This window comes from Eretmochelys imbricata, chromosome 5 (assembly GCF_965152235.1).
Source record: "Eretmochelys imbricata isolate rEreImb1 chromosome 5, rEreImb1.hap1, whole genome shotgun sequence".
Lineage (NCBI taxonomy): Eukaryota > Metazoa > Chordata > Testudines > Cheloniidae > Eretmochelys > Eretmochelys imbricata.
Window position 1 is genome coordinate 104,267,708 of NC_135576.1, and position 15,504 is coordinate 104,283,211.

Genomic DNA, 15,504 nt, shown 5'->3' on the forward strand with positions numbered 1-15,504 from the left:
TTGAAAGGTACATCAATTCTGAAAATTGAGAGGTTTCACTGTGGTAAGCCAAATGAAGAGTGGAATCAAGGGAAAAATGCATTTGAGCTTTTAAAAGAATGAGCAAGTGTTCTCTTACCTATCCCGCAGTTTTAATAAGAAAATCTAAAAATAGAATTAAATACATTTGCAAATATTGCTTGTCTTCTTTGTTCTTGCTTTGCAATAAAATTCATTTGTTAAACTGAAATGGAACTGTGGAACTACTGCACCTGTATTTCTGAAAGACTAAAGAAACATTTGACAGTGATGTATTCCACTGTTGTCATGTAGAGAACTATTAATTACCTCACAGCATTTCCAAAAATATTGCTAGAGAGGCAATCAAGGAAAGTCATTATACTATACTTTAACTTACACATTGACTGGTTCACGTGCTCACATTTTTGAAGAAAGAGAGAGGAAAATAGGCAAAGAGACAGAGACATGAGCTTGTTTAATCACATGTCCAAATCGTTTTAACATTGTTATTGAAATAGCTTTAAATAGCACAGACACTTTTTCTAATTAAAACAATGTTAAAATACAGATGATACAATAATTGATCAACTTGCTACAATTTATAATGTCAATTAAAATGCACAGACTCATTAAAATCATGTGCAAAACACAATTTAGTGTACATTCTTATGTTACTACCATTGTAAGATTTTTAATAAGTGTGATATAAAAATGTGCATTACCAGCTGTATAGTACTTGCTGTCGGAATGATTTGATACAATGAATAGATCTGATTGAAAACTGTCAAATTTGTACATTGCTGTAATACTGAACCATAAAAACCCTTTGAATGAAATGGAAAACGTTAGCTGGGCATGACTACTTATAACACTTTTTGAAGACTGGAGGTATCTGTAAGAGTGAAAGCAGAATGCTTAAAATGTTAACTAGTTACTGTGCATTTCCCTTTAATACAAAGAGAATAACCTCTTTGCAAAGGGAAATTGATTTTCAGTTTTAAAAGTTTTTTTAAAACTATTTTAGGTTTTGAATCATTAAAAAATATTCATGGCAAGAACTGTTGTCTGTTCAAAGCAGGCCTTTGCAACTATGAGGTGGAGAAATTTAATTAATAAGTTGAGGTTGTTCCCACAACTTTCCCTTGGCTATATTGCTGTGATGGGGAGCTCCACTCACCGATAATCTGGTGTCTCCTGCTTGTCCCTCTAGGGATTATCTCATCAGGTCAATGCCTCTTCCCATGGCTGCACGCTCTCACTCTGTTGCTCTCTCTGGTCTACAGCCCCTCTCTCACTCCAGGAACCTCAGCATCCTCTTAATGACTCAGCTCTCTGGCCAGACACTCAGTGTTCCCCCCTTCCAGGGTATAGTCCTTCAAAGTCTCTGTCACTCCCAGGCAGTCTTCCAGTTCACTTCCCCAGTGGCAGGTAGGGGAACCTGGGTCAGCCCTCTACTTTGGGTGCCCGCCCAGGGACCCTACAACATACAGCCAAAGTCTGTTGAATCCCCAGCCTAGCTGCTTACTTCTTGGGCTGCTTCCTACCCCAGCACTCCCCGCTCTCTGGGGTTTGCTGGCTTCTCTACTCCCACTTGCCAGGGAGCAAACATGGGCTACTTCTCTCTGTACCCCCAGTACACCTCCCTTCTCCCAGGGAATGATTGCAGACTACCTGCCTGTAAGTCCCTTTCCTGCTCTCAGCTCCCTTACTTTATGGAAGCCCTGCCTGTTCCTGCACAGATGAGCTTCCTCCAATGAGGGCTTTCCTCTCAACCTTCAGCCCAATAGGTTAATTGGCCCATCTGGTCTCCATTAAACCTTTCAGAGTGAGTGTGGGATGGACAACCCATCACAGTTGCACATATACTTGTAACTACCAAGCAAATGAGTTTTATATTTTTACGGGGAAAGCAGGAATATAAAATATTGTGACAGGTTTCAGAGTAGCAGCCACGATAGTCTGTATCCATAAAAAGAACAGGAGTACTTGTGGCACCTTAGAGACTAACACATTTATTTGAGCATAAGCTTTTGTGGGCTACAGCCCACTTCATCAGATGCATAGAATGGAACATATAGTAAGAAGATATATATACATACAGAGAACATGAAAAGGTGGAAGTTGCCACACCAACTCTAAGAGGCTAATTAATTAAGATGAGCTATTATCAACAGGAGAAAAAAAACGTTTGTAGTGATAATCAAGATGGCCCGTTTCAGACAGTTGACAAGAAGGTGTGAGGATACTTAACGTGGGGAAATAGATTCAATTTGTGTAATGACCCAACCACTCCCACTTTCTATTCAAGCCCAAGTTAATGGTACCTAGTTTGCAAATTAATTCCAGTTCGGCAGTTGTATGTTAAAGCTTGGCTGTAGGCAGTGGATCGTGTGGTGTGTCCTGGATGGAAGCTGAAGATATGTGGGTAAGTAAAGTGGTCAGTAGGTTTCTGGTATAGGGTGGTGTTTATGTGACCATCGCTTATTAGCACAGTAGTGTCCAGGAAATGGACCGCTTGTGTGATTGGTCCTGGCTGAGGTTGATGGTGTGATGGAAATTATTGAAATCATGGTGGAATTCCTCAAGGGCTTCTTTTCCATGGGTCCAGATGATGAAGATGTCATCAATGTAGCGCAAGTAGAGTAGGTGCGTTAGAGGACGAGAGCTAAGGAAGCGTTGTTCTAAGTCATTCATTAAAATGTTGGCATACTGTGGGGCCATGCTGGTACCCATAGTAGTGCCGCTGACTTGAAGATTGACCAAGCCAGAAGAGTACCCAGAAGTCACCTACTACAGGTGTCAAGGTTCCTCCCCCACTCTGAACTCTAGGGTACAGATGTGGGGACCTGCATGAAAACCTCCTAAGCTTACTTTTATCAGCTTAGGTTAAAACTTCCCCAAGGTACAAATTAATTTTATCCTTTGCCCTTGGAATATCCACTGCCACCACCAAACTCTAACTGGGTTTACTGGGAAACATAGTTTGGACACGTCTTTCCCCCCCAAATCCTCCCAACCCTTGCACCCCACTTCCTGGGAAAGGTTTGGTAAAAATCCTCACCAATTTGCATAGGTGACCACAGACCCAAACCCTTGGATCTGAGAACAATGAAAAAACATTCAGTTTTCTTACAAGAAGACTTTTAATAGAAATAGAAGTAAAGGAATCACCTCTGTAAAATCAGGATGGTAGATATCTTACAGGGTAATTAGATTCAGAACATAGAGAATCCCTCTAGGCAAAACCTTAAGTTACAAAAAACAGACAGGAATAGTCATTCTATTCAGCACAGTTCTTTTCTCAGCCATTTAAAGAAATCATAATCTAACACATACCTAGCTAGATTACTTACTAAAGTTCTAAGACTCCATTCCTGGTCTATCCCCGGCAAAAGCAGCATACAGACAGCCACAGACCCTTTGTTTCTCTCCCTCCTCCCAGCTTTTGAAAGTATCTTGTCTCCTCATTGGTCATTTTGGTCAGGTGCCAGTGAGGTTACCTTTAGCTTCTTAACCCTTTACAGGTGAGAGGATTTTTCCTCTGGCCAGGAGGGATTTTAAAGGGGTTTACCCTTCCCTTATATTTATGACAACAGGACAGGCTCAACAAAGAAAATAACAGAACGCCACTAGCCGTCACCTTCAGCCCCCAACTAAAACCTTTCCAGCACATCATCAAAGATCTACAACCTATTCTGAAAGATGATCCCTCACTCTCACAGGTCTTGGGAGACAGACCAGTCCTCACTTACAGACAGCCCCCCAACCTGAAGCAAATACTCACCAGCAACCACACACCACACAACGAAAACACTAACCCAGAAACCTATCCTTGCATCAAAGCCCGATGCCAACTCTGTCCACATATCTATTCAAGGGACACCATCATAGGACCCAATCACATCAGCCACACCATAAGAGGCTCTTCACCTGCACATCTACCAATGTGATATATGCCATCATGTGCCAGCAATGCCCCTCTGCCTTGTACATTGGCCAAACCGGACAGTCTCTATGCAAAAGAATAAATGGACACAAATCTGACATCAAGAATCATTACATTCAAAAACCTGTAGAAGAACACTTCAGCCTCTCTGGTCACTCAGTAACAGACTTAAAGGTGTGAATAGAGACTGGGAGTGGCTGGGTCATTACACAAATTGAATCTATTTCCCCACGTTAAGTGTCCTCACGCCTTCTTGTCAACTGTCTGAAACGGGCCATCTTGATTATCACTACAAACGTTTTTTTCTCCTGTTGATAATGGCTCATCTTAATTAATGAACCTCTTAGAGTTGGTATGGCAACTTCCACCTTTTCATGTTCTCTGTATGTATATATATCTTCTTACTATATGTTCTATTCTATGCATCTGATGAAGTGGGCTATAGCCCACAAAAGCTTATGCTCAGATAAATTTGTTAGTCTCTAAGGTGCCATAAAATATTGTTTATATGCCAGGTGGCCAAATTAGGATTGTTGGAGCATTCATAGAATCATAGAATATCAGGGTTGGAAGGGACCCCTGAAGGTCATCTAGTCCAACCCCCTGCTCGAAGCAGGACCAATTCCCAGTTAAATCATCCCAGCCAGGGCTTTGTCAAGCCTGACCTTAAAAACCTCTAAGGAAGGAGATTCTACCACCTCCCTAGGTAACGCATTCCAGTGTTTCACCACCCTCTTAGTGAAAAAGTTTTTCCTAATATCCAATCTAAACCTCCCCCACTGCAACTTGAAATTCTTAACATTTGGAACTTCCTGCCTTTTGGGTGACTGATAACTCAACTTTTTCATTGCATTATCACTCCTTCTTTATTTTATTTTTTTAAATAAATTTCTCCTGTTTATTTTTAAGGAAAAAAAGAAAAATTCTAAACTGTTTCAGTTGCAGAACATACAGATTCCACTGACTTTGAACAAATTTGATTAAGCTATATTTGGTCTGATGGTGGACTGTGGAACTTAACAGACTGGATGTACTGTTGCTGGGGAATTCTAGTCCTAGTTACTAGGATTCCGGAAGAGGGAAATCAAAGGAGGGGCTGCTTGCAGGTCCATCCTGAGCCCACCAGGCGGTGTCCTGGAGGTGGTGGTTGTATGACAGAAATGTTTCCAAATCAGTATTTTTAAAGCTTTTCATTCCATTATAAGTTATGATATTTTCAATTTTTATACTGATTTGGGATGAAAACTGATTTGGTTGAAATATCAGGATTTCCACTTTCCAGTATTATCCTCAAAGGGAAATGTCCAACCTGATTAAACTGCTGAATCCTCTTTAAACTGTAACAGTAATTTAGTGGAGCTGTAGTGTAAGCAATTTCTTAATGCCCAGTAGTCTGAGTTGCTTTCTATTGAACAGTGTGAATGCCATATAAACTTGGTAATTTTAATATGTTAATGGCTTCAAAACTACTGAACTAATTTTCTTCAGACTTGGCTTATTTTTTAAGTTCCAGTCAGATCTACAGAAAAGCTTCTGCAAGTTTGAAATTCCTAGCTTATGGGTACCGTTTTTGAAAGCACATTAGTAACTTAGGAGCAGAAGTCCCATTTTCAAAAGTGACATAGGCACTTGGGCTTGTAAGTGCCTAAGGGGCACATTTTTAGACTTTTGTAGGTGTCTAACTACATTGAAAATAATGGGAATTAGCTGCCAACATACTTGTAAAAATCTGGCCCTAAATCACTTTTGAAAATGGGACTTGGGCTCTTGTAGTCTCTTAAACACTTTTGAAAATTTAGGTAAGTAGGGCCATATCTGCACTGCCCTGCAGTTTGAACTACGGGAGTGTGAATAGCAGTTTGCACTAAAGTGCTGCACTGTAACTCCCCCATGTGGAGGCTGCAGGCAAAGTCATTTTTGAGTTATGGAACAAAATTTCTGAAGAGAATATGAGGCAATAGGATCTGGATGAATGGAAACAGAATTCAGACCCTGGCTCTAACCCTGGCTATGCCATTAATTTGCTGTGTTTCATTTAGGTAAGTCACTTTCTAACTACACCTCAATTTCCCTATAGGCGATAACACCTTCTTGACTGGGTGTTGTAAAGGTTAGTTGGTTAATGGCTGTGTAGTATTTTGAACATGTATTGTGCTATGGATTATTGTGAGTGCTTTGATACTGCAGTGATGGGTTCTGTATGAATCTGTAAAATAGAGAGTTGTGGGTTGTTCATGCCCTAGTAACTTAAAATGAGTAAACTATGTTTGTTTCAAACTTCCAAACAAAAAATCCTCTATTGGTTTGAAATGAAACTTGGAAGGTTTCAGTCCAAAGGAATTTGACTGAGAAAATTATGAGCAATTTACGGAGGGTGGTTTAAAATGGATAAGTGTATGTGTCTGTGTGTGTGCCCTCGCACACATGCACCATGACATACATATAATAAGTAATAGGAACCAAAAGCCCCTGACCTCTGCTGTGAACAGAGATGTTCAACTCATGCCCTGGATGAGAAAGAAGGAGAGAGAGATTACACTAGGACTACGTTTATAATGAGGTTATCTAATGATAACATAAACCATGAGAGCAAAGCTTGAATACATGTCACCACAAATGCTAGATAAAAATGCAACTTCTTAATGCAGTATCGAGAGCAGGGGTTTCTTTTATAGTAGTTGAGTACATATGAAAACTAGAGATGTTTAAAATCGATTTTAAAAAAAATCATCCATCATCTTACATCACTTATTGTCCCATCGGTCAGTTTTTCTATTTGTACTGGAGCATATATCAATTTAAGTTACAAGAATACACCCCATAAATGTATTATTTAATCTTCTAGAAATTTCCATTTCCATAAGTCGTAAATTCTTGTGAAGATATCTTCTTGGGATGTTGGATATATTTACATGAAATACATTTTAAAGACTCTCCACCAATGTCAGCAAGCACACTTAGGTATCTTTGTTTCATACCTTTATCCCTGTGGGTCAGTCATTCCCAGTGTTTGTGGACTTCTGCCTGCTTTGGGCAGAGAAAAATACAAAACTGGAAACTGAACACAAGGAGGATTTTTACATTTTAAACATTTAGGGTTGGGCTGTTAAACATTTGCAGCCAAATTTTTCTGTCTCTGCTTTCTATTAGATGGCACATTGGTGATTGGTGAAGGGTGGGCACAGTTTAGATTGCAAGCTTGAGAATCAGCCTTCAGGAACAGAAATCAGTCTTTCATTTCCTCCCATAAGAAGCTGTAGAGTCTGACCGCTGCTTGCAATGGCAGTTGCATGAGACTCCTGGAGCTGGAAGAGGGGGCCTGAGGTGAGCAGAAGAATGCAGAGTCAAATGGAGTGGCTTCAAAGGTAGTACTGATTTTAAAGAGAAAAGAATGGGAGAATGTCTGTTGCAAGTCCTGGATTCCTGCCAGGAGGTACCTTATTTCCAAACTGGCAGTAGGTCTCAGCAGGTTCCCCTCATCTGCAGCTGCCAGGAAAAGGAAGTGGAGGCCTGCTGAGAACCTGTAGTCTGAAGGGAAGAGACTGGCTCAAGAGCATACAGTTCTCCCTATGTTTGCAGTGTGGCTCTTTAAAAGCAGTTCATTCCCTCCCTCTGTTTAGCTCACTCTTGCATCCCACCCCATCTTAGAGAGATATGTGGTCTTTTAGGTAGACCACATATCTCTATAAGGTACTGGATGTGTACCATAGATCAATGTCAGTACCTTGAATTGTACCCAGAACTGAATAGTAGAATTCTCCACTTTGGAAACATGGCATAGTTGCCTCCATATAGATAACACCAGATCAGTGAGTAGCCACATTCTGTATTTTTAGATTTAGGTTCTGTGTAGTTTTCAGGAGTGGCCTAGATTCTTTTCATTACCTACCAGCATCACCTCTGACTTGTGTGAACTGAGCTCTAAGCAGATTACCTTTTTCATGCCCCTTATCTGTACCACGCAGTTGGAAAGCCAAGAAATACACTCTCTGGATCTGACGAATACAAGGCAGATAGTTATATGTCAACATCATACAGGTGCAGCCTTTATCATTTTATTGTCTGCCCCAGTGGCCTCACCTATATGTGAAGCGGCAAAGGTGACAGCATATATGACAGAGAGCCCTCTTGGCAGATGGCGATTGCCCAACATTACCCTCTGCTACTTCTGAGAGGAAAGTGGAGTGTGATTTATTTATTTTTTTTGTTCACTCCACCCGGGTCCATGAGTGAGACGACAAAATCTCATGGTCAAACACAGAAAAGAGAAAATGTCTTTTCATTAAATTAACATCTGTTGTGAGATATTGCAAACATTTAAGCAATAAAGAACAAAAGGTATTAAAAAAACTAGGGACCAAATGGAGCTACTATAAGGTGAGTGCATAACTGGTTGGAAAACTGTTCCCAGAGAGTAATCATCAGTGGTTCACAGTCAAGCTGGAAGGGCATATCAAGTGGGGTCTGGCAGGGATCCGTTCTGGGTCCGGTTCTGTTCAATATCGTCATTAATTATTTAGATAATGGCATAGAGAGTACACTTATAAAATTTGTGGACAATGCCACGCTGGGGGGGGGTTGCAAGTGCTTTGGAGGATAGGATGAAAATTCAAAATTATTTGGACAAACTGGAGAAATCATCTGCCTAGGAAAGAGTACTACAGAAAAGGATCTGGGGGTCATAGTGGCTAACAAGCTAAATATGAGTCAACAGTGTAACACTGTTGCAAAAAAAAGCAAACATCATTCCCTGATGTATTAGCAGGAGTGTTATAAGCAAGACATGCAAAGTAATTCTTCTACTCTACACTGCGCTGATTACGCCTCAGTTGGAGTGTTGTGTCCAGTTCTGAGCACCACATTTCAGGAAAAATGTGGACAAATTTGAGAAAGTCCAGAGAAGAGCAACAAAAATGATTAAAGTTCTAGAAAACATGACCTGTGAGGGAAAATTGGGTTTGTTTAGTATGGAAAAGAGAAGACTGAGAGGGGACATGATGATAGTTTTCAACATAAAAGGTTATTACAAGAAGGAGGGAGAAGAATTGTTGTTCTTAACCTCTGAGGATAGGACAAGAAGCAGTGGGCTTAAACTGCAGCAAGGGAGGTTTAGACTGGACATTAGGAAAAACTTCCTAACTGTCAGAGTGGTTAAGCACTGGAATAAATTGCCTAGGGAGGTTGCAGGATTTTTAAGAGCAGGTTAGACAAACACCAGTCAGGGATGGTCTAGATAATACTTAGTCCTGTCGTGAGGGCAGGGGACTGGACTAGAAGATCTCTCGAGGTCCCTTCCAGTCCTACAAATCTACAGTATTCTATCAAGGAGAAGACTATGACCAGTGCCTTGAAAAGAACTTGCCAAATTATACAATCATCTGCTTTGGACCTCATACTCGTAGTAGGAGATCTGTTGCCCAGCTATACAGAAGGGAGGACAGGAGACACCTGTTATGAATTTAATCAGGCTGCAACTTTACTTTAGATGTCTGGGACTACCCGGCAGATAAAAGTGTACAGTGCAGGTAAACCCTGTTTATTTTGTAATTACCGGGGGGGAGGGAAGGGGGAAGGCTTCCACCAGCTCCCCCTCCTTTTCCATTCATGTCCCTCCAGCAAATCCATTGCTGGGACTTTACCATCCATACACCCCCTTCATAGGAGGGGTAAGGTGGGCTATAAGAAAGGGGGTTGGCTCCCTGCCATTCCAACCATAGGAGTCCCAAACCCCACACCATTCCATTCCTTTAACCAGAACCTCCTTTTTAAGTCTTTTACCAGGCCATTTATCTGGGCACTGGATGCCTTCCCTATGGAGTATCTGCACTGGACATCCGCCACAAGGAGGCGCCAGCAGTTAGGTTGGCTACCTTCCCCTCCCCCTTTTCCTCCCTCCTTCCCCCCCCGCTGCCTTGCCTGCTGTGTGGAGAAAGGGGTTTCCTTTAAAGCCTTTCACCCTTACGTTCCAAGAGGGTGAGACAATGCTGCAAAGCTGACCACTACCTTTTTTGCAGCAGTTTCTGACCTTGTTTCCCACCCCTGCCGCCATAAACCAGTACTGTCTTCCTCTGCAAGACTGGACAACGGCCCGCCTGCTTTTAGTGCAGGGCAGTCTTTCTCATTCAGGTGTAGTTAAAAAAACAAGGTTACAAAACACCACAGTTGACATTACATTCTAAAGACCTGATCCTGTGAGCCCTTATTCTCCTACTGATGTCATTCCCTTAACAGAATTGAGGATTTAGTTACCTACATCATCCGTTTGAATCATAGAATATCAGAGTTGGAAGGGACCTCAGGAGGTCATCTAGTCCAACCCCCTGCTCAAAGCAGGACCAATCCCCAGTTTTTGCCCCAGATCCCTAAATGGCCCCCTCAAGGATTGAACACAGAACCTGGGTTTAGCAGGCCAATGCTCAAACCACTGAGCTATCACTCCCCCCCGATTATGGGGAAAATAAAATAACTACCATTATTACATATATGGAGTGGCTGCTACTTGAAATTTGCTCAGTAAGTTTAATAATTCCATCCTAGTAATGTACTTCAGTTTTGTGCCTTTTTATTGTTAGGTATTTTACCCTAACAATAACATACAGTTACTTCAGGTATTACATTTTTCAAACTGCTCTTCCGCTGAGACCACCATCTGATATTATTCCTTTTTAATCTCCTTCAGAAATGTGTTTGGTAATTCTTTGTCCCAAAGTAGGTATCGTTTTTTCTGCATACCTCACACAAACTTCAACTGGATTTAATACTGCTCTTTCAACTCAACATTTATAAAACCGTGTTTAACTTTAGACAAATTTCTCTCTTTTATTTTTAGTACTTGAGCTAACATCAGAAAGCAAAAGCAGGTCAGGGCCTTTGAATTTCACATCTTTAATTTTACAGGCCGCAGCATGGATATCTGATAAAGTGAAGTACTCCACATCTGCCGATGTGGACGGAGTACTCCACATCTGCAGATTTCTCCACTGCCTTTCACATGGGGACCCTGAAACTTTTCTTCGTATAAATGAGGTAATCTGTTGGACCCCATTCTAAAGCATTTGCAGTTAATTCTTCTATGTCAATTCTTCTATGTCAATAGAAAGCCAAACAGCTGTGCTGTTGCTGTCAAGAAACCCCTCAAGGGAGTTGGTGTCAAGCAAGTTGACTGCTTCCTGCCTCAGCCCATGGCTCTCCATGAATTTTCTCAAGTCTCTGCTATGCAAAAAATATCTAGAAAAGAACTTACGAATCTGCCCAAGGGTCCTGACCTAAAAGAGACAGCCAAATTTAAACTCTGATTTCCTTTCCTAAAACTCCAGACGGAGGCCTCCTCTGCTGAGAGCACACTAACAGCCATGTTGAGTGAAAGATAGGAGAGAGAGCTGACTACTCCTCACTAAGTGAGACTTAGGAGATTTGGGTTTCCCAAGAAATATTGATAGCAGATATGGGAACCATTAAACCTGCTAACATTAGCACCGACACTAAAAATGGCCATTGCCAAAATAAGGTAAACTCTTGAAACCAGACTTATGAACTGGAATAAGGTAAACTTGACATTGACACATATCTTCATATAATCAAGCAGATTTTGTGTTAAACTGAACATAACATAAGAACATCCATACTGGGTCAGACCAAAGGTCCATTTAGCCCAGTATCCTGTCTTCTGACAGTTGCCAATGCCAGGTGTCCCAGAGGGAATGAACAGAACAGGTAATCACCAAATGATCCATCCTGTCACCCATTCCCAGCGTCTAGCAAAGAGAGGCTAGGAACACCACCCCTGCCCATCCTGGCTAGTATCCATTCATGGATCTGTCCTCCATGAATTTATCTAGTTCTTTTTTGAACCCTGTTATATTCTTGGCCTTCACAACATCCTCTGGCAAGGAGTTCCACAGGTTGACTGTACGTTGTGTGAAAAAATACTTTTTTGTTTGTTTTAAACCTGCTGCCTATTAATCTCATTTGGTGGCCTCCTAGTTCTTGTGTTATGAGGAGTAAATAACACTTCCTTATTTACTTTCTCCACATGAGTCGTGATTTTATAGACCTCTATCATATCCCCCCTTAGCCGTCTCTTGTCCAAGCTGAAAAGTCCCAGCCTTATTAATCTCTCCTCATATGGCAGCTGTTCCATACCCCTAACCATTTTTGTTGCCCTTTTCTGAACATTTTCCAAGTCCAATACATCTTTTGTGAGAATACTGCCCACACTATTCAAGATGTGGGCGTACCATGGATTTATATACTAGAAATATCATATTTTCTGTCTTATTATCGATCCCTTTCTTAATGATTCCCAACATTCTGTTTGCTTTTTTGACTGCCGCTGCACCTTGAGTGGATGTTTCCAGAGAACTATCCGCAATGACTCCAAGATCTTTCTTGAGTGGTAACAGCTAATTTAGACCCCATCATTTTATATGTATAGTTGGGATTATGTTTTCCAATGGGTATTACTTTGCATTTATCAACATTGAATTTCATCTGCCATTTTCTTTCCCAGACACCCAGTGCTGAGAGATACTTTTGTTACTGAAATCCAAAATGGAAGATCTAGAAAATCAGAGCTGCTGTTCCAACTAATGTATTGTTGGGATCTCAGAGGATTTAGAAAGATCAGATATAGTATCCTTTACAAACTGCCTTCTGCAGTCAGCTTGTTAACAGCAAGCTCCCATCCCTGACCCTCAGATAAAATGAACTCATCAGCCCTTTAGGCCAAAACCTATGGGTAAGTCAGGCAAATAACCACGAACAATCATACTAAAATTCCTGAGATTTGCAGTTAAAAGAAGAATGCTGCAAGTATCTCAGAAAGTTTTAAAAAAAAGATGTTCATAAAATGCATTTTTATATGTATGCCACCATAGAAATGACGGTCAAATATCGATCCTCCCTGATCGCATATGCTATTCAGCTGACCTGGTCAACTGATTTTCTTCCAAGATGATAAACGTTAATTCTTTAAAGACACAGAGGAACTAGAGGCACCACTTCTGGTCCTGGAGCCTTTCCAGATCTCATTGAAGTAATGAGTCCTGACTTACATTGAAGGTCTCATCAAGTTATGAAGACTTTTTGTTTTATGCCATTATGGATGGTTATTTCTGCATCCTGGTTACAGATCTTTTCTGAGAGTCATCTCTTCCCATTACGAAGTACTGTTTTTGTTTAGGGTTTGCCTTTTGCAACTTTCGTGGTGAACAATAGGCATAAATTAATTTTGTCGTAACTGGTTCCCTCTTTGGATGTCATAATTTATTATTTTCTGTAAATCAATGAGTGCATGTGTTCTGTATTATAGATAAAGAATATGTTTTCCTTTGAGGAAGTAAAAAATAGCCTACTGCAATATTTCCTATGTCCACTCAGAGATCTCTGATCTCTTTGGCTACAAAAGAGACAACTCTTACTCCTGCCTGTTTGTTTTGTGGATTCCTTCTTGTCTGGTATTGTCCTCAATTGTGATATTGTGACAATAGTTATTTTGTGGCCTTAATTCTTTTAGATCTGGATTTCTTACTGTTTACCTGCAAACCAAAAAAGTAGAAGGTAATGGGCTTGAGAATGCTGTAAAGGAATTATATTACCAACATTGACACTCCTGATGTAGGTTCAAGAACTTTCTGGGATGCCGCAAAATAAGTTCTCCATGGAATCTTAATTATAATTATTGAGGGATATAAGAAAGTTCCTGTGAGCTCAATAGCTGACGTTACTTCATCCTAAGAAATATAGAGTCAAAACAGAAAAAACTCACTAAGAAGTATCTTTCTGAACCTGCCTTCGTGAAGATAATTAAAATCAGAGCTGTAATCAGTACACAAGAAATCAGCCAAATTGAACATGTTCATAGGATCATAAATATTTGTATTTTTGATAAATCCAACAAATCTGACAAAGTGTTGGCTTGGAAACTGTGCAAACAAAAATTAAACTTTAAACACAGTAGGTTAAAGATCCAAATTTGATATGAGCTGCCTACTTTCTATAATCTCTACATTACTATGAAGGGGAAAGCAGACACCTCACCATTTCTAGCATTATGCTTCCCAAGTTCTACCATGCAAAGATAGAAAGCCTCAGTGCTGCCACTTTTCCTAAAGAGAGAGAGAGAGTACGATCTGAGACTTGGCTAATGAGGATCCCTCAGGACCTTATGGCTTTGCAGTGGCATTTTATTAATCAATGGCAGATCACTTAACTCCAAGCCTCAGTAGAGTCTCCTCTCAGGGCTTCTCCCAGACCGTTGGTACCAGGTGACAATTACTCTGTGCTCAAAGTAAGGCTACTCACTAGAGTCTTATGCTAATTACAATCCTATTGCACTCCTCAAAGCAGAGGTCAAGATTGTCTAAATTGCTCAGACTAATGTCCTAATTATTTAAATTTTATCAGATGGAATTTGTCAATGACAGTCTTGACAATGTTGTGCTGACTGGTAAATATTCCCCAGTAGGTACAATTGAAGGCTGATCACACCTTAATTGTATTTCTGAATCCAGAAAAGACTTTGACTGGGTCGAGCGGTCACTTCTGTTCAACCTTATGAGGCCTCTGGGCTCAGGGGTAAGTGTAAAATACCTTGATCTTCTGATAACTATTGACCCTTCCCCACTATAGACTGTAAAGGATATTTTGTCCGAAGTATCAATAAGTCTGTCTGTCTGGGTGGACAATTCTGTCATTTGTCTGGGCTTTATTAATATCGCCAACATGATAGCTTTTCCTTATACACTTTTTATGTACCATACCTCCATGTTATATCCCTTATTATTTTTTTATTTTTCTGCAGAGTGATTACTAAATTTTGTAAGGCAGAATAAGAAACCTAAGATAGGATGGAATACTACTTGTAGCTTCAGCAAAGTGGGGATACTTGCCCTACCTTCTTAATTTTGGGTTGCTATGCTTAGGAGAATAACCCTCTTGAATGCTTGACTGCTTCATGTTTTATATACACTCGATATTAATGGAAAATGGCCTAAAAAGAGCACCTAATGTAACCTACAAGTTGCCAGGATTGAGCATCTGTTAGACACTGGAATTTATCAGGATTACACCCTCTGTCTTGTTCAGCATGGAAGCTTGGGTGAAAGACCAAAATGAAAGCAGGGTTTCCCAATGTTTTTTCCCATTCATACCCCTTAAAAGGTATTATGTAAGAATGTCTTATCTTATCTCATTGCTGATCTTTCTGAATGTAGCAAAATGAAATTTTCTTGGTCACCATAAAGGGAAAATCTTTCAGAACATGGAAGAAAGTGTGAAAATAACCTGTAAAGCTGGTCTTCTTTTTCAATATTTGGAAAACTGAGATGAAAAACAAAATTGCCCCTTTTCATGCAAAGGCAGAAGCCACTATTCTTGTACATGGTACAACCAGGAGTTTTATATTATAAACGTATAGCTGCTCAGTCACTTTATATCACATGAGAAATCAATTGTATTTGACTGCATTGGAGACAGACTTCAGAATTAAATGGACATAGGCAGATAAAATGGCTATTAAAAGATTTATGAAGGCATACTCTATTTCTAATTCTATTAGA

The 15,504-nt window shown here is 40.3% G+C and overlaps 1 protein-coding gene across 11 annotated transcripts in view; it reads left to right on the forward strand.

The window, feature by feature from the left end:
- The window catches only part of KDM4C (lysine demethylase 4C), a 447,252-nt gene that overhangs the window by 343,800 nt on the left and 87,948 nt on the right, over nucleotides 1-15,504 (forward strand). For 7 of the 11 annotated variants that reach the window (XR_013346208.1, XM_077817658.1, XM_077817659.1 and 4 more), the window contains one exon: nucleotides 10,844-10,972. The exons of 2 other annotated variants lie outside the window; for them this stretch is intronic. Coding sequence is in view for 8 of the 9 variants with exons in the window: in XM_077817658.1 (XP_077673784.1) it covers nucleotides 10,844-10,972 (129 nt within the window). In the remaining variant the exon portion in view is untranslated. Of the gene's footprint in view, nucleotides 1-10,843; nucleotides 10,973-14,408; nucleotides 14,500-15,504 lie in introns of those variants that run through there. 2 more of the 11 variants (XM_077817664.1, XM_077817667.1) reach the window with 2 other exon arrangements.